Source organism: Mesoplodon mirus (assembly GCF_964341445.2).
Source record: "Mesoplodon mirus genome assembly, chromosome: 10".
Taxonomy (NCBI): Eukaryota; Metazoa; Chordata; class Mammalia; order Artiodactyla; family Ziphiidae; genus Mesoplodon; species Mesoplodon mirus.
In genome coordinates this window covers 87303444-87327609 of record NC_138986.1, presented here as the reverse complement: position 1 = coordinate 87327609, position 24166 = coordinate 87303444, and the positions used below count along the sequence as shown (strand labels likewise).

At 39.7% G+C, this 24166-nt stretch overlaps 1 protein-coding gene across 1 annotated transcript in view; it reads left to right on the top strand.

The window, feature by feature from the left end:
- LMBRD1 (LMBR1 domain containing 1) overlaps window positions 1-24166 on the top strand; it is a 109834-nt gene that overhangs the window by 20254 nt on the left and 65414 nt on the right. Inside the window, exons 4-5 of the mRNA XM_082633457.1 lie at window positions 17436-17533; window positions 19586-19653. Of these exons, the coding sequence (XP_082489583.1) occupies window positions 17436-17533; window positions 19586-19653 (166 nt within the window). The remainder of the gene's footprint in view (window positions 1-17435; window positions 17534-19585; window positions 19654-24166) is intronic.

Here is a 24166-nt window from a genome sequence, read left to right as displayed (position 1 = left end):
GCAAGCTCTCGTGTCCCTTCGTACAAGCACTAATGCTGTTCATGAGGGCTCCACTCTCGTGACCTAAGTACCTCCCACCTTGAAACCCCGGCTCATTGGAGATTAGACTTCAGTGTATGAATTTTGGGGAGACGCCGTTAGTCCATAACGCTGTGTAAATGCGAAGGGATAATGGGTACTTCCATGTTGTTAAGGTTGCATGATCTGGGGTGTGACTTCACACATGGCCAAGTAAGAAGGTTGGCAGAGCCTCTCCCCAAAAAGCAATACAGGACTGACAGAAGAACAACTTCAGTGCTTTGGAAATCAACCAAATACAAGATTCTTTGTACTTGCAGACTGGTAAGGACAGTGGTCGTGTGTAATGTTTTAGACTGGGTCTGTTGCCTCCCCTCTAACCAGCTATACCCTCTTCAGCATGGTTATGTTCTGAACTGAATGAAGATAAAAATACAACATATCAAAATTTATGAAGTGCGGCTAAAGAAGTGCTCAGGGGATGACTTGCAGCTTTAAATTTCTCTTGAGAAAAGAAGTCTCAGTTGGGACTTCCCTGGTGGCGCAGTGGATAAGACTTCACGCTCCCAATGCAGGGGGCCCGGGTTCGATCCCTGGTCAGGGAACTAGATCCTACATGCCGCGGAACAGCCAAGAGTTTGCATGCTGCAACTAAGGATCCTGCCTGCCGCAACTAAGACCTGGTGCACCCAAATAAAAAACAACAAAAAAAAGTCGTCTCAGTTGCCTAAACTGCTGCCTTATGAACTAGAAAAAGAAAAGCCAACTGAACTCTAAGCCAGCACAAGAAAGGAAATAAAGGTTAGAGGGAAATCAATGAAATAGAAATCACATATTATACACCGTGACAAAGTGGGATTCATCCCAAGAATGCGAGCAAGGTTGGTTTAATATCCCAAAATCAAGTCATGTAACATACCATATTAATGGAATTAAGGACAAAACCCACAATAGATACAAAATCTCAATAGATACAAAACACATGAATTTTACAAAATCCAGTATCCATTGCTGATAGAAACTCTCAGCTGTCTGGTTACAGAAGGGAGCTTCCTCAACCTGGTAAAGGGTATCTATGGATAACCTACTCCTGACAGGTGGAAGACTGAATGCTTTTCCTCTAAGATTAGGGACAAGGCAAGAATGTGTGCTCTCACTAGTGCTGCTCATGGGGATTCTAGCTAGTGTAATAAGTCCATATATAAATAGATAAATTAAAGGCATCCAAACTGGAGAGGAAGAATTAAGACTCTTATTTTCTCAGCTGACATGAGATCCGATAGGTACAAAATCTCAAGGAATTATATAAAGTCAAATAGAACCAATAAACAAGTTTAGCAGGGCTACAGGATATAAGATTCATATGAAAACTAGAAATCTACAATTCAAATGAAATGAAGAAAACGATTCCATTCACAAAGCATGAGAAGGAAAAAAGAAAACACCTGAGAACACATTTAACAAAAGAAGTGTAAGACTTATACACTGAAAGCTACAAAAAATTGTTGATAGAAATTAAAGATCTAAATAAATAGACATTTGTTATTAATGGATTTGAAAACATAATATTGTAAGGATGGCAGTTATAGCAATTTTCCCTCAAATTGACAGTGTTTTTTTTTTCTTTTTCTTTTTTTTTCTTAGAAATTGACAGATGGTTCTTGAAATTTACATGGAAATGCAGAGGATCTAGAGCAGCCAAAAACCATTTTGAAAAAGAATAATGTTAGAGAATTATACTATTAGATTTCAAAACTTACCATAAAACACAATAAACAAGACAGGTGATATTGAAGAGGGATAGGTACATAGAGCCATAGGATTCAGAGACCAGAGAAAAACCTTTACATTCATGATCAATTGATTTTAAACAGCTGTGGCAATTCAATTTAATTCTTCTCAGTTTCAATAATTGTCGGGTAAATTGGATAACCACATGCCAGAATTACAACAACATTGAGCCTTACCTGACATATACAAAAATTAACTCAAAAGTCAGAGACCTACACTATAAAAGTCTAAAACTTCTAGAAGAAATTCAAGGACATACGTTCATGATGGGTTAGACAGAGAGTTCTTAGATATGACACAAAAGCTTTATTCATAAGGGAAACCTTGATAAATTCTACTTTATCAAACTTAAAAACTTTGTCCTTCAAAAGACATAATTTAAAAAAATGAAGGTAAGCCACAGACAAGGAGAAGATATTTGCAAATCATGTATCTCATAAAGGGCTTGTATTCAGAATGTATAAACAGTTCTTACCAATCACTAAGTATACAGTTAAAAAATGAGCAAAATATTTGAGCATACGTTCATCAATAATGATCTCTAGGGACTCCCTGGTGTCATGGTGGTTAAGAATCCGCCTGCCAATGCAGGGGACATGGGTTTGAGCCCTGGTCCGGGAAGATCCCACATGCCGCGGAGCAACTAAGCCCGTGCGCTTCAACTACTGAGCCTGCGCTCTAGAGCCCGCCAGCCACAACTACTGAGCCCATGTGCCGCAACTACTGAAGCCTGCGAGCCTAGAGCCTGTGCTCCGCAGCAGGAGAAGCCACCACAATGAGAAGCACGCACACTGCAACTAGAGAAAGCCCACGCACAGCAACAAAGACCCAATGCAGCCAACAACAACAATAACAAAAACATTTATTTAAAAAAATTAATGATCTCTAAATTGCTTGTAAGCACATAAAAAGATGTACAACATTGTTCATCATTAGGGAAATGTAGATTAAATCCCCAGTGAGATGCTACTACACAGCCACCAGAATGTGTCAGCTTAGGCTGCTATTACAGAATACCGCAGACTGGGTGACTTAAACAGCAGACACGTATTTCTCATGGTTGTAGAGACCGGGAAGTGTAAGATCAAGGTGCCAGCAGATTCAGTTCCTCTCTTGGCTTGCGGAAGGCTGCCTTCTTGCTGTGTCCTCACGTGCCAGAGGGAGGGGGAGAGAGAGAGATCTGGCTTCTCTTCCCTTTGTCCTGAGGACCCGAATCATGTCATGGGGGTCCCACTCATGACTTCATCTAAACCTAATTACCTACCAGAGGTCCCACCTCCAAATACCATCCCACTGGAGGTTAGGGCTCTAACCTGTACATTTTGGGGTGAACAAACATTCAGTCCATAATGGCTGTAGTAAAAACCAGACACTATCCAAGTATTGACAGATCGGAGAAACTGGAAAGTTCAGACGCTGCTGTTGGGAATGTAAGGTGGTGCATTACGTTGGAAAGCAGTCTTCACCTTTGCTAAAAACTTAAACTTACTGTATGATCCAGCTGAACATAATGTCCACATGAAGATGTATGCAAATTCCACAGCAGCTTTTTTCGTAGTAGCACAGAACTGGAAAGAATCCACATGTTTGACAACTGATGAATATTTAAGTGAAATGTGTTCTGTCCGTACAGTGGGATGCGTGTTCAGCAATCTGAGTCAGAGATCAGCAAATTGTGGCTTGGCCCGTGGGCCCCTGAATCTAGAGACCTATTTGTTTACCTGTTGTCTGTGGCTGCTTTCATGCTCTAACATCAGAGTTGAGTGGTTGTGACAGAGATGTATAGGCTGTAAAGCTGAAAATATGATCTGACCCTTTACAGAAAAAAATCTCCCAACCCCTGTGCTTAGTGAAAGAAGCTGGAGATGAAAGACTGCATCTTGTATAATTGCATCTATATGAAATGTCCAGAAAAGGCAAATCTCTAGAGACAGAAAGCAGATCAGTGGTTGCCTCAAACTGGGGGTTGGAGTGGGATTAATTGCAAACTGGCACAGAGCAGCTTGTCTGAGGTAAATGGAAATGTTCTAAAAATGAATCATGGTGATAGTTACCCAACTGTATACATTTACTAAAAGTCATTGAACTGTAGACCTACAATTCGTGCATCTTGTGGTATGTAAATTTTATTACAAAGTTGTTGGGAAAAATATTTAATGGGCAAACGTAAGTCAAGAGCTTAGCACAGAGCTGGATATACGACAGGCTGTCAGCACAGGATAGCTGCTAGTATTATGACTTAAAACTTGAGGGGACTTGCATTATTATGATTTCTTTTTATTTTCTAGAGTTGGAATCTTATCCTAACTTACAGATGGAGATAAAATGAGGCTGAAAAGTTACGAAGTGCTAAGGTTTATAAATTGGAATGTGATTCTTTGTATATCACACAACATGGCTTCCAAGAATAGTCAGGTAGTGATGCTAATTTGCATTATGTCTTTTTTATGTGCTGTTATTTCAGCTAATATTTCTATGTATAGCTTTGGAGTCAACAGTTATTGATAACAGTCTAGTTATCATTAATTGCCACACAACTGTGAGTTACACTATAAATTGCTCAGCCTTTTCTCTGACCATGTAGTTTAACAATTTCTTGTTATAAAAATGGCATTGCAGCATAAACCTTGAAATAAATACCATAGAGAGAGGAAACAACCAACGAAAATAGTCCTTAAGGTAAAGGACTGTTCTTCAGACGACATATTCTAAATTAAAACCTGTGAACGATTTTATTCTCCAAGTTCTGTACTGTCAGATCACGCACCAGAAGGTTTTAATCACCTTGGTCTACTGTCAACAGTGGTACTAGTTATCTATTGTCACGTAACAAATTACCCCCAAATTTAGCAGTTGAAAACAACAAACGTTGTGTCACCGTTTCTGTGGGTCAGGAGTCCAGAAGCAGTGTCTCAAGGCTCCGCCAGGGGCGACCTGGCTCCCGAGCTCCCCGTCATGGGCCTGGGCGGCCTCAGGTCTTGTCTGTGTGTCCTCAGCAGTGTCAGTTCCTGGCCATGTGCACCTTCCGTAGAGCAGTTCACAACAGGCCTGCGAGCAAGCTGGAAACCAGTCTTTCAGTAACTTGTTCCCCCTCTTTTGTCATACTGTCTTATCAGCAGTGATTTACTGGTCCAGCCCACACTGAAAGGCAGGGCGTGAATATTGGAAGTGCTGGCCTCATTAGGAGCATTTTAGAGGCTGCCCACCACAACTGTCTTGCAAATGTTGACAGTCTTGATATTTACTCAACACAAAGTACTTTTATACTTGCAAAGTATTTATTAAGCATGCAAAGTTTGAGGTTTGAAATCAGCATTTTGAAGTTCCCTGTGTGCCTTTCCCTGACGCCATCTCCTCCCCAACCCCCTTAGAAATAACCACTACTTAAATTGTCTGTGTTAATTCCTTGCCTGCCTTATAGTGTTACCACTGTGTCCTTAGTTTTACATTTTTTTGAACTTTATATGAAATTACTTGCTTGTTTTCATTCAACCACATGTTCGGGGGATTCAAACATGTTATTGCATAAAGGGTAGTTTATTTTCATTGTGTATGTCCATATACTGCATGTTGGTCAGTCTGGACATTTGGATTTTTTGCTGTTAAAAATTGTGTCATGAACATGTTTGTACACGTTTCTTGTTGCATGTGTGCAAAATATATACATATAATGGAATCGATGGGTCGTAAGTTATGTTCATCTTCAACATTCTAAATAATGACAGATCATTTTTCTAAATGTACCAGTTTAAGTCTTGTTAGGAGGATATAGCCTTCTAGTTGCTCTATACCCTAAACTTTGAAATCGCCATATATTTTTCGTTTTTGCCAGTCTGGCGAGTGTGAAATGAGCATTCACTAATCTGCATTTCACTTATTTGGAAATGAAGTTGCACGTCTTTTAAGATTTATTGGCTTTTTCAGTTTTCTGCTTCAAGTGCCTTTTTGCAGTTGAGCTGTGTTTTTCTTACTGATATAAGAAATTTTTTAATGTACTGTGAGTAGTTCATACAGTGATTCTAAATATTCTCTCTTTTTCCCACTAGAATTAAGCGATGTGAGAGTAGGGAACTCTGAGTTTTGATTTAACCATGTCTGTGACCCCCTAGAATGATGCCTGGAAAGTACTCAGTAGACGTTTGTTGAATTGAATACCTTTGTCAGGGGAGATAATCACATGAAGTTTTTTGGTTTTAGTTCCTCCAGGTGATGTGTTACATGGATAAATCGCTCTTAAACCAACTTTGCATTCCTAGGATAAACCCAGATTGGTCATAACGGTGGCTTTTTGGGTTTGTTTTTAAGTCTTCTGCTGGATTTGACTGCGGCTGTCTTGTTTAGGATTCTTTTAAAAATTGATTCAGAGGTGAAGCTGGTCTGTAATTTTCCTTTATCTTATTCTCATCAGGTTTGAGTATCAAGACTCTGCTAGCTTCCCAAAATGAATGGAGAAGTGCTCTTTCTGTGTGCTAGAGAATGCTGTGAACCACTGAGCGCTTCCATATGGTTCTTTTCTCCCATAATCTGTTTACATTGACTGGTGACTAAGGGGTAGAAGTGAGTGTGGCACTTTGTACTAATATTCCTAAGGAACCATTCACAAAAGTTTTGCTTTTCACCTTGCAGCTGAGCTCCTCTGTTGTAGAATTCTTACCAGCCATATGGGAGTACATCCAGCAGGGATGAAACAATGATTTCATTGAATTAGGAGGTGTGATTTCCGTCTGACCATTTTGGTCTCCTTATTCCACTGAGTGAACAGGCCGTAATAGTTACTGTATCAGCTGGAGAGGCTGGTGCTGATTATCAGGGGAAGGAGGGAAGGAGAAGTATATCTGGAACCCAGGGGACTCTGTGGCACCTCGTGGTGCTGCCGTGTTCAGTGGCAGAAACAAACTGAAATCTATTCCACTCACCCCTCCCAGCACCACCAGGGACTCAGGATGGCTCAGGAGTGAATGTTTGGGGTCCCCCTTCTCTCTTACAAAATTCTCTCTCAGGAATTACACCTGGCTGCTGTGAACAGATTGGAAATGCATGGCTTAAATAGTACAGTGGTTTTTCAGTCTTACTTAAAATAAGTCTGGAGAGAGGTTATCCACGGCTGGTAAGGCAGCGTCAGGAGGGGCCTGAGCTCCTTTCCTCTGCTCTCCACCCTTAGTACCTGATTTCTACCTTAAGGTCACCACAGAGTCCAAGAGAGCAGCTGGAGTTTAAGCTGTGATGTGTCCATTTCAGGCAGAAAGTCAAAGGAAGGGAGAAAGACAAAAAGGGAGTGGGAGCTGAAAGGAAAATGAGTATTCTGTATGCAGCTAGCGGCCTTGATCCCAGATTGTTTCAGCCTGGACAATGGGATAATTTTAGAGGGCTTTTACAGTGCCCAGAACATCTTTATACTTTGACCCTCTAAAACAAAATGCTTTGTAATGATTAACTATACTATTACAATATTGACTAAGTTATTCTTTGTTTTAGTGTGTTCACTGGTAGTTGGGAGGGATAAAGAATGTCTAAAAATTCAGAAGTCTAATTTATCCAGGTTAATTCTTATGTGAGTTATAATTAATGATGCAGTTTTGAAAAGGTAGATTGTTTGCTTTGCATATATTTCAAAAATCATAAGAATTATCATGTATTCTTTGTTACAGTTTTTGTCTGGCCTTTTGAGAGTTGACGTCTTTCTGTGCACTTGTTTTTGTTAGTTTCGTTTTTAAAAAACTCGTTTTATGAGTTTATTTTGCCACTTTCTCTGGGCATGAGGTTTTTTAAACTTATTTATTTTTCTCTGTTTTTTTGTGTTTCTTTATTTTTTCTTTTTTTTCCCTTTCTTTTGGACGTGAGGTTTAAAATATTTTTCTTAGTCTGTTTTCTTTGATGTTAGTGGGACTATTAAACCAAGTAGTCTGTTTATCTTTTACCTGCTGGTAGCGGTCTTTTTTTTTTTTTTTTTGCGGTACGCGGGACTCACTGTTGTGGCCTCTCCCATTGAGGAGCACAGGCTCCGGACGTGCAGGCTCAGCGGCCATGGCTCACGGGCCCAGCTGTTCCGCGGCATGTGGGATCTTCCCGGAGCGGGGCACGAACCCGTGTCCCCTGCATCGGCAGGCGGACTCTCAACCACTGCACCACCAGGGAAGCCCTGGTAGCAGTCTTAACAAAAACATTTACAAGTAAATATAAAGACGTCAGGATATGAGTGTCATCCCTGTTGGAGTTAAGAATAATTTTACTTTGAAAATAGCTATCAGTTTGAAGTACAATTTTATTATTTTTATTTATTTATTTTTGCATGGAACAGTGTTTTTCTTTTTTTAACATCTTTATTGGAGTATAATTTCTGTACATTGTTGTGTTAGTTTCTGCTGTATAACTAAGTGAATCAGCTACATATATCTCCATATCCCCTCCCTCTTGCGTCTCCCTCCCACCATCCCTATCCCACCCCTCTAGGTGGTCACAAAGCACCGAGCTGATCTCCCTGTGCCATGTGGCTACTTCCCACTAGCTATCTATTTTACATTTGGTAGTGTATATTTGTCCATGCCACTCTCTCACTTTGTCACAGCTTACCCTTCCCTCTCCCCGTGTCCTCAAGTCCATTCTCTACGTCTGCATCTTTATTCCTGTCCTGCCCCTAGGTTCTTCAGAGCCATTTTCCTTTTTTTAGATTCCATATGTATGTGTTAGCATATGGTATTTGTTTTTCTCTTTCTGACCTACTTCACTCTGTATGACGGACTCTAGGTCCATCCATGTCACTACAAATAACTCAATTTCATTTCTTTTTATCGCTGAGTAATATTCCATTGTATATATGTGCCACAACTTCTTTATCCATTCATCTGTCGATGGACATTTAGGTTGCTTCCATGTCCTGGCTATTGTGAATAGAGCTGCAATGAACATTTTGGTCCATGTCTCTTTGTGAATTATGGTTTTCTCAGGGTATATGGCCAGTAATGGGATTCCTGGGTCATATGGTTGTTCTGTTTTCAGTTTTTTAAGGAACCTCCATACTGTTCTCCATAGTGGCTGTATCAATTTACATTCCCACGAACAGTGCAAGAGTGTTCTCTTTTCTCCACACCCTCTCCAGTATTTATTGTTTGTGATTTTTTTGGTGATGGCCATTCTGACCAGTGTGAGGTGATATCTCGTAGTTTTGATTTGCATTTCTCTAATAGTTAGTGATGTTGAGCATCTTTTCATGTGCGTCTTGGCCATCTGTATGTCTTTGGTGAAATGTCTATTTAGGTCTTCCGCCCATTGTTTAATTGGGTTGTTTGTGTTTTTGATATTGAGCTCTGTGAGCTCTTTGTATATTTTGGAGATTAATCCTTTGTCTGTTGCTTTGTTTGCAAATATTCTCTCCCATTCTGAGGGTTGTCTTTTGGTCTTGTTTATGGTTTCCTTTGCTGTGCAAAAGCTTTTAAGTTTCATTAGGTCCCATGTGTTCATTTTTGTCTTTATTTCCATTTCTCTAGGAGGTGGGTCAAAAAGGATCTTGCTGTGATTTATGTAATAGAGTGTTCTGCCTATGTTTTCCTCTAAGAGTTTTATAGTGTCTGGCCTTACATTTATGTCTTTAATCCATTTTGAGTTTATTTTTGTGTATGGTATTAGGGAGTGTTCTAATTTTATTCTTTTACATGTGGCTGTCCAGTTTTCCCATCACCACTTACTGAAGAGGTTGTCTTTTCTCCATTGTATATTCTTGCCTCCTTTATCAAAGGTAAAGTGACCATATGTGCATGGGTGTATCTCTGGGCTTTCTATCCTGTTCCATTGCTCTATATTTCTGTTTTTCTGCCAGTACCATACTCTTTTGCTTACTGTAGCTTTATAGTATAGTCTGAAGTCAGGGAGCCTGATTCCTCCTGCTCTGTTTTTCTTTCTCAAGATTGCTTTGGCTATTCAGGGTCTTTTTTGTTTCCATACAAATTGTGAAATTTTTTGTTCTAGTTCTGTGAAAAATGCCAATGGTAGTTTGAAAGGGATTGCATGGAATCTATAGATGGTTTTGGGCTGTATAGTCATTTTCACAATGTTAATTCTTCCAATTCAAGAATATGGTATATCTCTCCATCATGTTGGTATTATGTTTAATTCCTTTCATCAGTGTCATAGTTTTTTGCATACAGGTCTTTTGTCTCCTTAGGTAGGTTTATTCCTAGGTATTTTATTCTTTTTGTTGCAGTGGTAACTGGGAGTGTTTCCTTAATTTCTGTTTCAGATTTTTCATCATCAGTATGTAGGAATGCAAGAGATTTCTGTGCATTAATTTTGTATCCTGCTACTTTACCAAATTCATTGATTAGCTCTAGTCATTTTCTGGTAGCATCTTTAGGATTCTCTCTGTATACTATCATGTCATCTGCAAACAGTGACAGTTTTACTTCTTCTTTTCCAATGTGGATTCCTTTTATTTCTTTTTCTTCTCTGATTGCTGTGGCTAAAACTTCCAAAACTATGTTCAGTGATAATGGTGAGAGTGGGCAACCTTGTCTTGTTCCTGATCTTAGTGGAAATGGTTTCAGTGTTTCACCTTTGAGAATGATGTTGGCTGTGGATTTATCATGTGGCCTTCATTATGTTGAGGTAAGTTCCCTCTATGCCTACTTTCTGGAGAGTTTTTATCATCAATGGGTGTTGAATTTTGTCAAAAGTTTTCTCTGCATCTATTGAGATGATCATATGGTTTTTCTCCTTCGATTTGTTAATATGGTGTATCACATTGATTGATTTGCATATATTGAAGAATCCTTGCATTACTGGAATAAACCCCACTTGATCATGGTGTATGATCCTTTTAATGTGCTGTTGGATTCTGTTTGCTAGTGTTTTGTTGAGGATTTTTGCATCTATGTTCATCAGTGATATTGGCCTGTAGTTTTCTTGTTTTGTGACATCTTTGTCTGGTTTTGGTATCAGTGTGATGGTGGCCTCGTAGAATGAGTTTGGGAGTGTTCCTCCCTCTGCTATATTTTGGAAGAGTTTGAGAAGGATAGGTGTTAGCTCTTCTCTAAGTGTTTGATAGAATTCGCCTGTGAAGCCATCTGGTCCTGGGCTTTTGTTTGCTGGAAGATTTTTAATCACAGTTCCAATTTCGGTGCTTGTGATTGGTCTGTTTATATTTTCTCTTTCTTCCTGGTTCAGTCTCGGAAGGTTGTGCTTTTCTAAGAATTTGTCCATTTCTTCCAGGTTGTCCATTTTATTGGCATATAGTTGCTTGTAGTAATCTCTCATGATCCTTTGTATTTCTGCAGTGTCAGTTGTTACTTCTCCTTTTTCATTTCTAATTCTGTTGATTTGAGTCTTCTCCTCGTTTTTCTTGATGAGTCTGGCTAATGGTTTATCAATTTTGTTTATCTTCTCAGAGAACCAACTTTTAGTTTTATTGATCTTTGCTATTGTTTCCTTATTTCTTTTTCATTTATTTCTGATCTGATCTTTATGATTTCTTTCCTTCTGCTAACTTTGGGGTTTTTTTGTTCTTCTTTCTCTAATTGCTTTAGGTACAAGCTTAGGTTGTTTATTTGAGATGTTTCTGGTTACTTAAGGTAGGATTGTGTTGCTATAAACTTCCCTCTTAGAACTGCTTTTGCTACATCCCGTAGGTTTTGGGTTGTCGTGTTTTCATTGTCATTTGTTTCTAGGTATTTTTTTAATTTCCTCTTTGATTTCTTCAGCGATCTCTGGGTTATTTAGTAGAGTATTGTTTAGCCTCCATGCGTTTGTATTTTTTACAGATCTCCTATAATTGATATCTAGTCTCAAAGCATTGTGGTCGGAAAAGATACTTGATATTATTTCAATTTTGTTAAATTTTCCAAGGCTTGACTTGTGACCCAAGATATGATCTATCCTGGAGAAATGTTCCATGAGCACTTGAGCAGAAAGTGTATTTTGTTGTTTTTGGATGGAATGTCCTATAAATATCAACTAGGTCCATCTTGTTTAATGTGTCATTTAAAGCTTGTGTTTCCTTATTTATTTTCATTTTGGTTGATCTGTCCATTGGTGAAAGCGGGGTGTTAAAGTCCCCTACTATTATTGTGTTACTGTCAGTTTCCCCTTTTATGGCTGTTAGCATTTTCCTTATGTATTGAGGTGCTCCTATGCTGGGTTCATAAGTATTTACAGTTGTTATATCTTCTTCTTGGATTGATCCCTTGATCATTATGTAGTGTCCTTCCTTGTCTCTTGTAACATTCTTTATTTTAAAGTCTGTTTTGTCTGATATGAGTATTGCTACTCCAGCTTTCTTTTGATTTCCATTTCCATGGAATATCTTTTTCTGTCCCCTCACTTTCAGTCTCTGTGTGTCCCTAGGTCTGAAGTGGGTCTGTTGTAGACAGCATATATATGGGTCTTGTTTTTGTATCCTTTCAGCCAGTCTGTGTCTTTTGGTTGGAGCATTTTATCCACTTACATTTAAGGTAATTATCGATATGTATGTTCCCATTACCATTTTCTTAATTGTTTTGGGGTTTTTTTTGTCTTTTCCTTCTCTTGTGTTTCCTGCCTAGAGAAGTTCCTTTAGCATTTGTTGTAAAGCTGGTTTGGTGGTGCTGAATTCTCTTAGCTTTTGCTTGTCTGTAAAGGTTTTAATTTCTCTGTCAAATGTGAATGAGATCCTTGCTGGGTCGAGTGGTCTTGGCTGTAGGTTTTTCCCTTTCATCACTTTAAATATGTCCTGCTAGTCCCTTCTGGCCTGCAGAGTTTCTGCTGAAAGATCAGCTGTTAAACTTTTGGGTTATGTTATTTGTTTTTTTTCCCTTGCTGCTTTTAATATTTTTTCTTTGTATTTTATGCTTGACAGTTTGATTAATATGTGTCTTGGCGTGTTTCTCCTTGGGTTTATCCTGTGTGGGACTCTCTGCGCTTCCTGGACTTGATTGACTGTTTCCTTTCCCATAATAGGGAAGTCTTCCAATATAATCTCTTCAAATATTTTCTCAGTCCCCTTTTTTTTTTCTCTTGTTCTCCTGGGACCCCTGTAATTCAAATGTTGGTGCGTTTAATGTTGTCCCAATGGTCTCTGAGACTCTATTTAATTCTTTTCTTTCTTTTTTCTTTATTCTCCTCTGCAGTAGTTATTTCCATTATTTTTTCTTCCAGGTCACTTATCCATTGTTTTGCCTCAGTTATTCTGCTATTGATTCCTTCTAGAGAATTTCTAAATTTCATTTATTGTGCTGTTCATCATTGTTTGTTTGCTCTTTAGGTTTTCTAGGTCCTTGTTCAACGTTTCTTGTATTTTCTCCATTCTCTTTCCAAGATTTTGAATCATCTTTATTATCATTATTCTGAATTCTTTTTCAGGTAGGCTACCTATTTCCTCTTCATTGTTTGGTCTGGTGGGTTTTTACCTTGCTCCTTCATTTGCTGTGTGTTTCTCTGTCTTCTCATTTTGCTTAATTTACTGTGTTTGGGGTCTCCTTTTCGCAGGCTGCAGGTTCGTTGTTCCTGTTGTTTTTGGTGTCTGCCCCCAGTGGCTAAGGTTGTTTCAGTGGGTTGCGTAGGCTTCCTGGTGGAGGTGACTGGTGCCTGTGTTCTGATGGATGAGGCTGGATCTTGTCTTTCTGGTGGGCAGGACTGCATCCGGTGGTGTGTTTTGGGGTGTCTGTGGACTTAGTATGATTTTAGGCAGCCTCTCTGCTAATGGGTGGGGTTGTGTTCCTATCTTGCTAGTTGTTTGGCATAGGGTGTCCAGCACTGGAGCTTGCTGGTCGTTGAGTGGAGCTGGGTCTTAGCGTTGAGATGGAAATCTCCGGGAGGTTTTCACCGTTTGATATTACGTGGAGCCGGGAGGTCTCCCGTGGTCCAGTGTCGTGGACTTGGCTCTCCCACCTCGGAGGCTCAGACCTGACACCCAGCCAGAGCACCGAGACCCTGGCAGCCCCACAGTAGTTCTGTGATCTTGGACCAGGCAGTGTACCTCTCTCTGCCTCAGATTTCCTTTCGTGTAGCACCTCCTCACCCCAGAGGCCCAGTCAAGTGCGAGGGGAGGGCTGTCGCTCCCAGGCTCTGCAGGGAGGAAGCCCGTGAGGCTGAAGTAGAGCTTTAAACAAAGCAATTTCTCTGTTTGGTGATAGTGGTAGCAGCATTTTTTTTTTCCATTTACAGATATATTGATATAAGTCCAACTTGGCATTAGAACTGATCCAAAACAAATAAACATGTTAATTTAATTCCTTCTTTACAGTTTAACATTTACAGGCTAAAGGAAGAAATCTTTTTGAAGGACACTGAGAAAAAACAGTCAGATAACCAGAAGGTAGCTTAGAGTGTGGTTTCAGGGAAACAAAGACTTAGAGCAGTGCCAGACTGAGGGTATGTCAAGAGTCTCTTCAGAATTGTGTCTGCCCCACTTCCTTCCTCCAGGTGTTCATTCCTAGAAATTGTCTTTTCTGGGTATTCCTACCAGCAACATATGAGATTTTTGCTTGCTCTACAGCCTCACGTCTCTTTATAGTCAGTAGCTGCCCCAACCACTTTTTTGGTTTGGGTCATAATAAACCGGTTTTGCTAGTTCTCAAACTTCCTTAAGTTCAACAGTAGAAGATGTATTCTTGTGTCGGTGCTGCTTTTATTCAGTTTCAGGTCTGTGAGGTTCATCCTCATCACGTGTTCATGGTTTATTCTTCCTTATTGCTGTATAGTAGTCATTTGTGTGACTGTACCACTCAGTGTATCCGTTCACCTGTTGGTGGACAGTTGGATCAATTCTAGTTTATTTTTTGTTGTTGTTGTTTTTTGCGGTACGCGGGCCTCTCACTGTTGTGGCCTCTCCTGTTGCGGAGCACAGGCTCCAGACGCGCAGGCTCAGTGGCCATGGCTCACGGGTCCAGCCGCTCCGCAGCATGTGGATCTTTCCGGACCGCGGCATGAACTCGTGTCCCCTGCATCGGCAGGCAGACTCTCAACCACCACACCACCAGGGAAGCCCCCGATTCCAGTTTTTGATCACTGTTAGTAATGTTGCTGTCAACTTTCTGGTTGTGAATCAGACCTGATATTGTTTAATTCTCACATAACTTTAGGAGGACCTGCTTGTGTGGCTGACACTTGACCAATACCTGGGAATCTGGCGCTTGGATGTTCCCTAATGTTACTAATTGCTAAAAGGTTCTGTACAGCTGAATACGGCATGGAACCACACAGTCCAACTTGTTTAGCTTGTTTGTGTGCGTGATTTATGGTGAATACTTGCTTTCCTTCTCAGGGTCTGTATTTGGTCATCATAGCTGGTCAGTCAGGCAAGTGTGCCTATATTCTAAGTCCCCAATAAGAGCCCTGGACTCTGCAACTCAGGCAGGCTTCTCTGGTCAGAAGGACTTTGCATATATCGCTGCACTTCATTGCTGGGGGAATAGAATGGTTCAGTCATATGGTAGGTATATGTTTAACTTAGTAAGAAACTACTGAACAGTTTTCTACAGTGTTGTGCTGTTTTACACTCCCTCTAGCAAAGTATGGGAATGTCTGTTGTTCTGCATTCTTTTCAACACTTGGTATTGTCAGTTTAATTTTAGCCATCCTAGTGGGTCTGTAGTATCTCAGTACAGGTTTAGTTTGCATCTTCCTGATGACTAATGATGATGAGCACCTGTTAAAAGTGCTTATTGGCCATTTTGTATATCTTCTGTGATGAAGTATCTGTCTTTTGTCTATTTTTAAAAGTGGGTTATTTGTATTTTATTTATAGGAGTTAATTTTATACCTTCTTATGCTAAATGAGTATAATGGTAACTTAGGCATTTACAAGGTCATTGATCACACAAGTTCAGGAATGCCAGGAATGCTTATGAAATAGTCATTAGGCTCTTTGGCTGTGTGAAGGCCTAGGCCACCAAGTAGTAGACGCAAATGATATACTGAGGCTGAAGCCAAACCTTACTGCGTCTGTCAGTTTATCAAAGTTTTTGGCATGTGGTTGTCAGCCCACTATACTCTGTTGTCCTAATTTAGGGTTTTTCCTCTTCTGTACAGATTATTTGATTATTTCAGTCATAATATTGGTATGGTGTTTAGAGTGATTTATAGTACTTTCCCTTTATGTTTAATTTTTTGAAGCTTTTAGAATACTTATTTTGGTTACTTTTTTCAGTACTTGTTTATTTCCACTGGCTCTTAGATCTGTAATAGAAATGTTAATACTGACTACTCTCTGGTTTGTAGTAGAAACACCAGTATTCATTACCCTTAAAGATTTACTGTCATTATTAGTTTCTCATAATATTAAAAGATTGCATAAATTTCACTGAATATCTGTAGTGCCAAAATTCAGTAGGCTGACAGTCATTTTGTGATTGGTCAGTATAAATTAACTCTGATTTTTCTGTCAGTTAGCTAGGGCCCTGTTCTGAGTTCTTTTTTTTAACTGTTGCAGTTAGTGGGGGCTGTTTCGTAAGTGGCCTCCAGATAAATGAGATGGTGCTAGCAGGCATTCAGATCATGTTTTAAAACTCTGTAACTCATACAGTCGTTCCTTCCAAGAGAATAAGTAATTTGGGGTTTATTACACATTACTAACAAATGCTTTTTTTTAAATAAAGGAGTATAATGATTATCCTCCTGTGGTTGTTTTATATAACTATGTTGTCACTATTTTCCATGAACTTATGTATATGCAAATAAATGTAAATACACAGAAGGTTTTTTGTTTTGTTTTGTTTTGTTTTTTTATGCGGTACGCGGGCCTCTTACTCTTGTGGCCTCTCCTGTTGCGGAGCACAGGCTCCGGACGCGCAGGCTCAGTGGCCATGGCTCACGGGCCCAGCCGCTCCGCGGCATGTGGGATCTTCCCGGACCCTGCACTGGCAGGCGGACTCTCAACCACTGCGCCACCAGGGAAGCCCCACAGAAGGTTTTAAGGCCAGGTTTCTTAGGTAGGTTTGTTAATTCTCAAAAAGTTGTTTATGTTATTTTTATTTTAAATGCTGTATCTTTTGCTGTTCAAATTTTAAGTTCTGTGTTGAATTAAAAGAAATACTTTGATTGACTGACTACTGGTTGCAAGTATCTGAAATCTAATGTTATTTTAAAGCAGATTAATAGAAATTCATATTAGTTAACTTTGAATCTGGTTTTACTGTTCTTACTTTTTCTCTATCTTGATTTGTTATCAGTTTCATAACACTGCGTATTTTAAACTTAGATGAGGGAAATTATTTATATCAAAAATGCAGTATCAATTATAGTTGTTTCTTTAACTTGAGTGACTGGCAAATGTGTCAGCTGTACTCAGTATTAAGGTGGAAGGAAGACAAAAGTTAAAGTTTATTTAAATGAGATGGCTCACAGAAAGTTCTTAGCACTGGTGAGTACATAGTGAGACCTGAGATGTTAGCTGCCACAATTTATCAGCACAATTACTATCATGATTATTGCTAAAAATTGCCCCATAGTTAACTTGAATTATGATTTGTTATGTAATAGTGGTGTTGATTTCTTGGAATGGGGGTCAGAAAAGGCTGATTTTGGATATTACATATATGTATAGAGTTACGGTTCTAGGGATCAGATGGGGTGTGTGTGTGTGTGTGTGTGCGCGCATATATGTATGAAACAGTTATTAAGTTCATGTGTTTTATTTTAACTCAGCTTATTTCTTTCCACAGCCTTATATTCTGTTATATTATTCTGTGTGTTCTTCTGGATCCCTTTTGTTTACTTCTACTATGAAGAAAAGGATGATGATGATACTGGTAAATTCACTGTGAGTAGCTTTAATTTAGATGTCTCAGTTTACGGGGGAAAAGATTATTTCCTTCTTTTTCAGAGAGTGATGTGACTTTGAATTTATTCTAGAGCAGTGTTGTCTAATAGAAATATAATGTAATCCACATGTGAAATTTTAAATTTTCTAGTAGCCACATAAAAATAAGTAAAGAGCAGTTGAAATTACTTCTCATGACACATTGTATTTAATGTAATATGTTGCAAGCATTATTATTTCAAAGAGTCAAAAACATGTTAGTAATGAGACATTACATTTTGTCACACTTTGTCTTTGAAATTTAGAGTGCATTGTACACTTACAGCACACGCCAGTTCCAGCCAGCCATATTCCAGGTGCTCAGGAACCACATGGGACTTGTGACTGCTGTTCTAGAGCGCTTCTAGAGCAGGGGTCAGCAGGCTTGTTTCTGTAAAAGGTCGGGTTGTAAATATCTTAGGCTTTGTAGGCCTTACAGACCCTATCTCAGGCACTCAGCTCTGTGGTCGTAGTGTGAACGTAGCCAGAGACGGGACTCAGCGAGTGTGATGTGAAGTAGGAGGGGGTTGCGTGTGGCCCACACGATGTAGATTGCTGACCCCTGTTCTAGGGCATAAAGGAGGGACATTTGCAGACTGGTCTTACTGGTCCATGATAACACTGCTACAGAAACCTGATTAGTAGAGCACAGATGCACGCCCAAAACTGCAGATCAAGGTCACTTAAGTCTTGGTAGAAAAATCTTCACTAAAACATTAGCAGATAGAATTCAGGAGCATCTTAAAAGTACATTAATGCAGTATAACTGAGTTGGGCCTATCTCTAGATTGCATTGGTGGTTTAGAATCAGCACATCTGTTAATAAATAGTAATTTAATAGGTCCTCGAAGAAATTGTATGTTGAAGGGTACTTGCGAAAATTGAACACTTTATTTGTGATTTCAGGGGGAAAAAGCAGCAGAAAAGGAATAAATTTCTTTTGTCTTTTTATTGAGTTATAGGAGTTTGTTTTATACCTTGTTTTTGTTTTGTATTTAAATACACAGATATATTCACTCAAAAGCCAGCATTATGCATAGGTGTGTTTATTAAAACCTTAAAACATTTGCATTAGGATCATGAGCAAAGTACTTCAACAGTATTTTAAATGATTCCCAGAGTGGTAATCAGTGCAATTTGTTAGAGAAAAAAAATACTATGCTGAAATATTTATAAAGAAAGTCGAATTATTGTTTGCAGATACTATGTAACTCTACATTTGAAAACCCAAGGTATGTAAGGTAAAGTGGCTGGTCACCAGTTTACTGTTGAAAACTGAATGAGATAAATGCTTTCTCTTCTCTTCACTTCTTCTAAAGCACGTCTTCCCCATCCCTTTTGGTTGACCCTCCTTACCTTTACTTTAGGTATTTGTGAATAAGAATTCATCATTTAAGCATAAAGTGAATTTCTTTTTTTTTTTTAATGATACCATCATCCGTCTCGTGACATTTATTCATTTATTTATTTATTTATTTATTATTTTTTGGCCATGCCTTGTGGCATGTGGGATCTTATATAATAAGTATACATAAGTATATGTTTGTTTTATATCTGACATATACATACAAACCTATGTAAATTAAATATTTATTGTAATTATTAATTATTACTTAACCCATTTTGGTGAATTGGGGTAGGGGCATTGTGGATTCTGAATGCTCCCTGTTTTGAGAAATATTTTATTAAATATTGTGATAATTTTACTAAAGTAAATTAATTACTATTAATTCTCCTACTGGAGAGTTAATTATGCTTTAGGTGTTCTGCTTTTCACAAGGTCTAACCGTTGAAAAGATTTTAAAAATCTAGTGTAGTTTGATAGATACTTAAGATGTGGTATATACATTGTTTTTCTTCAAATTTTAAGATTTATTTTTCAACAGGGGGAGCTTTACACAGTTGAATATAAATGTGCATAGGATATGAAAGTGCTGTTACACTATAGCCGATAATATTTTATATTTTAAAAGTCTTACTAAATGGAATATTTTTTTCTCTCTGGACATCTAGCAAATTAAAACGGCATTCAAGTATACTTTCGGATTTGTTGTGATTTGTGCACTACTTCTTTTAGTTGGGTAAGTCTTGATTTTTGTTTTCCTGAAAATGGAAATAGCATTATTTTAACAATAATAATAATAATAATAAGGACTCATTCATAAAAGTATAGGAAAGAAGATTAAGAAAATCTAAAAAAAAGAACAAACTACCTTTTATATCACCAACAAGCAATAACCATAATTAACCTTTTTTTCTACAGTGTTCTGTCTAGACATTTTTTATGTGCTCAAATACATGCGGAAAGCCCCTTCTCCCAGATAACCTTCCATGTTGTAATTTTACACAAATGTGATTATATTTTATGGGATTCTTGGTAATCCACTGGTTGACATCTCTTCAGTATAGTGAATGTATATCCATCAATTTTGTCTGTATTGCATTTCCTTCTTAGGATACAACAATTTATTTGATCTTCTAGTGATGACTACTTTGATTCTTATGATGTTAGCAGTTTTTCCATGTTAGCAGTTTTTCCATTTTTATAAACAACACTTTGATGAAAAATCCTTGTCTGGATATCTTTTCAGATTTGATGCATCAGTCTTTAAATCTTTGAATTAAACTTTGTCAATGAGTTCGTTCTTAATTCTTCTTCCTTAAGTTTTTATAAAGTAATGGCAATAAAATTCTGCACATTTTTTATACATTTAAAGTTTTCTTTTTGGAAAACATTTGTCCCTGTTAATGGAAGACGTTCATCTTTGTTAAAATAGATCTTGATAATTTTGTTTTTTATGTTAGGAAATATATGAGGTGCTAATAAGTTTTTTAATGTTTCTGCTTGTAATTTGGTCTCAGAATTTTCAATAAGTTAAAAAAAATTATCAAGTACAATTTGTGGTGCAAATAAAATTGGTCAGTAACTTTTTGTAGTTCTAGGAGTTCTTAGAATGCACATGTTCTATAGTCAAAGTATATTTTTAGGTCCCTTCCTTGCCTTGATATGTCATGAAAAAGAGTACTTGCTGAAAGGACACATTTTAGTGGTTTTGCTATTTATTTTAGCTCTTAAGTATATTTTTTAAAGTCTTTTTTGGCTTTTTAAATTAAGCTAGATATAGTTAGGTGAATTTGCTTTGTCAGTTTCAGGTCCCTTATCTGTAAATCTAAATAGAGATCAGCAAACTTTTCTTAAAGGGTAGATAGTAAATATTTCAGGTTAGGGGTCCATGTGGCACTGCTCAGCTCTCTTCCTGTAGCTCTAATCACAGACAATACATAAACCAAAGGACGTGACTGAGTGCCGGTAAAACTTTACAAACACGGGCAGTCCATAATTGGCCAGCTCCTGATTTAGACCATGACTGGGAACCGTCAGTAAAACCACAGATCTTTACAAGAGCCAGAATATCTTTCCCAGACAAAAGGGTTCCTGAAGGTTCTTCTGAAATTTGTTGGTTCTTTGCATGGAAAATCATCTTCAGTCCTAGAGAGTTTACATTTTGTATGATTTTAATAAGCTTTAACTGATTGTCTACATGATATTTATTTATTTAGAAGCAGTATATTAAAAGTGAAGCAAACAGGTCCTTGTAAATCCATTAATAACGAGAAGTGATGGTTTGACCAGATATTTTGAACAATAAAATATTCACTTATTTTCCAAATACTTACTGTGTTCCTGATGTGTTCCAGATACCGTACAAGGTGCTGGGGAAACAGCAATTAATAGAAAAGACAGTTCCTTCTTCTCACGGGGCGTACGTTCAGTAGGGGTTAGGGGAGCGGACGAAGAAAATAGCTTGTGTTGGGGGTGTGACATTTTCGGGGAAGGCACTGCTGAGAAGGTGGGGTGAGAAGACGCTTGAGGGAGGTGCAGGCGCCGTGAACACATGTGGAGGGAAGAGCGTTGCAGTCAGAGCAAAATCAGGTAAAAAGCCCCGAAGCAGAAGAGCGTCTGGCACGTCCGAGACGAAGTGAGGAAAGCAGGGCGGCTGGAGTGCAGGGGTGGAGGCGGGAGTAGCTGAAGGTGCGGGTAGAGGGGCCGGAGCTGCCGAGCCGAGTGGGGCATCAGGGGCCGTTGCCAGGACCCTGGCCTTTATTCTCGAGGAGTGGGGAGCTGTTCTGGGGGTCTGGTCGTGCAGTGACATGATCGACATTTTGCAGAGATCTCCGGGTGGTGTTTTGAGGGTTGACTTCGCGGGGGGTAAGGCAGGAGACATGAGGTCTGTTGAGTAACCCAGGCAAGACAGGATGGCAGCAGCAGTGATTGGATCCTGCCTGTCTTCTGGAGAGAGAGAGCTGGCAGAATCTTCTGGTAGGTCAGATACGGGGCGGGGTACGAGAGAGAAAAGGATGGAGGGTGCACCTGGAGTTAGCCCAGCTGCAGAGTCCGAGAAGCACTTCTCTCACTTTTGAACCCAACCGCAAGCTTTGATAATTCTCTGGAAGGATTCACAGAACTCACCAAAAGCAGTTATATTCATGGTTACCATCTATTACAGGTAAAAAATACAGACTAAAATCAACCTTTTAAGACATGCATAGGACAGAGTCTGGGAAGATTCCAGATGTGAAGCGTGTGTTGTCCTCGGGACACATTCCCCTTCTGGCTTCCATGTATGACAACGTGCATGGAGTACAGGTTTCCCCTGCCATCCAAAAGTAGACGGTTCCTGTGAAACCTTTCGTAAGCTGAGAAGGCGTAAAGGGAAGAAGCAATTACCTTAGGACACATCTGGCTCATGGACGCACAAGATAAATCGGGTAAAGCACAGATGCCCACAGACAAAGGTCAGAGCTGTGGTGGCCGATGCTGAGATGCTGAGCGTGGTCCCCGGCAGGGAGCTTGGCGGGGCTGCGCTCTCTGCTCTAGGTGTACTGCACACCGCCTCCGGAGCAGCTCACTCCAGAACCAGCACTGACGTTGTCTTTGCTTTTTGCCTTTTTTGTAAAAGTGACGATCCTTCAGATTTCTTTTGGTTAGTGAAAACAGGTGCTAATGTAGGTCTTTAGTAAAAGTGAAGTGGTATAAAGTGGACTTTCGGAATACTTGTATTGCCAGCCAGGGAGGCTCACGTGAGCCTTGGTGCTTGGAGTTTTTATTGAGACCCTCTCATGCAGGCGTGTCTGAGTCACTGATCGCCCGCCTGGTTATATCAGCCCCCACTGATGCCACTGACCCAAAGCCCCACCCTAAACCACATGTTGGTCTTTCTGGCCACCACCTGAGGTTGGGTCTGGCCACCCCCTGTCCTAAACACAGACACTTCCATCAGGTATGACATGGATGGATGGCATCCCAGAATCATGGGCAAAAGTCAGCCCTCGTTCTGGGGCAAGGCCGAATTCTTCACTACACAGGAGGGGTGACGTTATCATCAGCAGGCAGACCTGAAGGAGGAGCTGCTTAGGAGAGGGAGCATCAGAAGCTCAGCCTGGTCCATGGCTAAGTCTTCGGAACGTTCAGGTGGAGATTCGGAGTCAGCTGCCAGGTCAGACTTCAGGACACTCAAGTTGTAGTCCCTGCTCTTTTCCAGTAGCGGCACCCAATGAAGAAAATGAGCTTTATCCTGTGTGAGGTGTGGGCAGTAAGCTAAGTGACGGCTGTGCGGTTCTCCCTGGGTCGCCTCCTGCCTTTCTTAGTACCGGGAGCCTGTTTTGGTGGAGTTGATGGCGTTGGCTGTCGGGGGGCAACAAGAGAGCAGGCAGGGCGTCCGAAGCACTCAGGCCGTGGGAGGGCCAGTCAGTGGGGAAGGACGTGTCCTGCATGGTTCTGAGAGGGATAAGAATGGAAAGAGTTCCAGGTAGGTGCAGAGGTTTGCTGGGCAAATGAAGAAGTTCCTCTCTGGTCGCCTTTATTTTCTCCTCCATATTTGAGGTGAAGGCATCTGCCCCGGACACTGATGTAGGGGAGAGTGTGTGGACTCCTCTATTTCGCAAGCCAGAAGTTTGTGACTAAAAGACAAGTAGTGTCTGGTCATCTAGGGCAGTGTTCTTCTCATTACCGTGTGTGAGTATTTGAATGAGGTGCATTTAGGTTAACTGATTGACTGCATTTCCTGAAACTTTCTTGAAGGTGACACGCTGCTAGTTTTTGTTAAGTGATGTATTTTTTTCTGACAAAACAGTAGATAATTTTATGGCAAAAACGTGGTCTAGGTTTAACTAATTCACGCAGCTAACACTTGGAACTCCTGTGGGTTGGGTAGTCTTGGGAATAAGGTTGGAGGGTCGTGATGTTTGTCCTCAAGGTTCACATGGGGAGAGATGCAAATAGATAACCTGAGTTACAATATTTAAGGGCTCTAATAAGAGATAGACGCCAGGTGTTGATGGTGGAGTAGCAGGTTCTGCCTTGCAGAATCAGGTAAGATATAAGAGGAAGTAATCTTGGAATCAAAATTTGATGGAGTGGAAGTTGGTCAGCAGACTAGAAAAAAGATGAACAGCAGGTGTTATGTATGCTTCACCCCTGAACAACATGGGTTTGAACTGTGCAGATCCACTTATACGTGGGTGTTTTTCAGTAGTAAACACTACAGTACTACATGATTGGTGGAGTGTGTGGATGTGGAACTGTGGACGCTG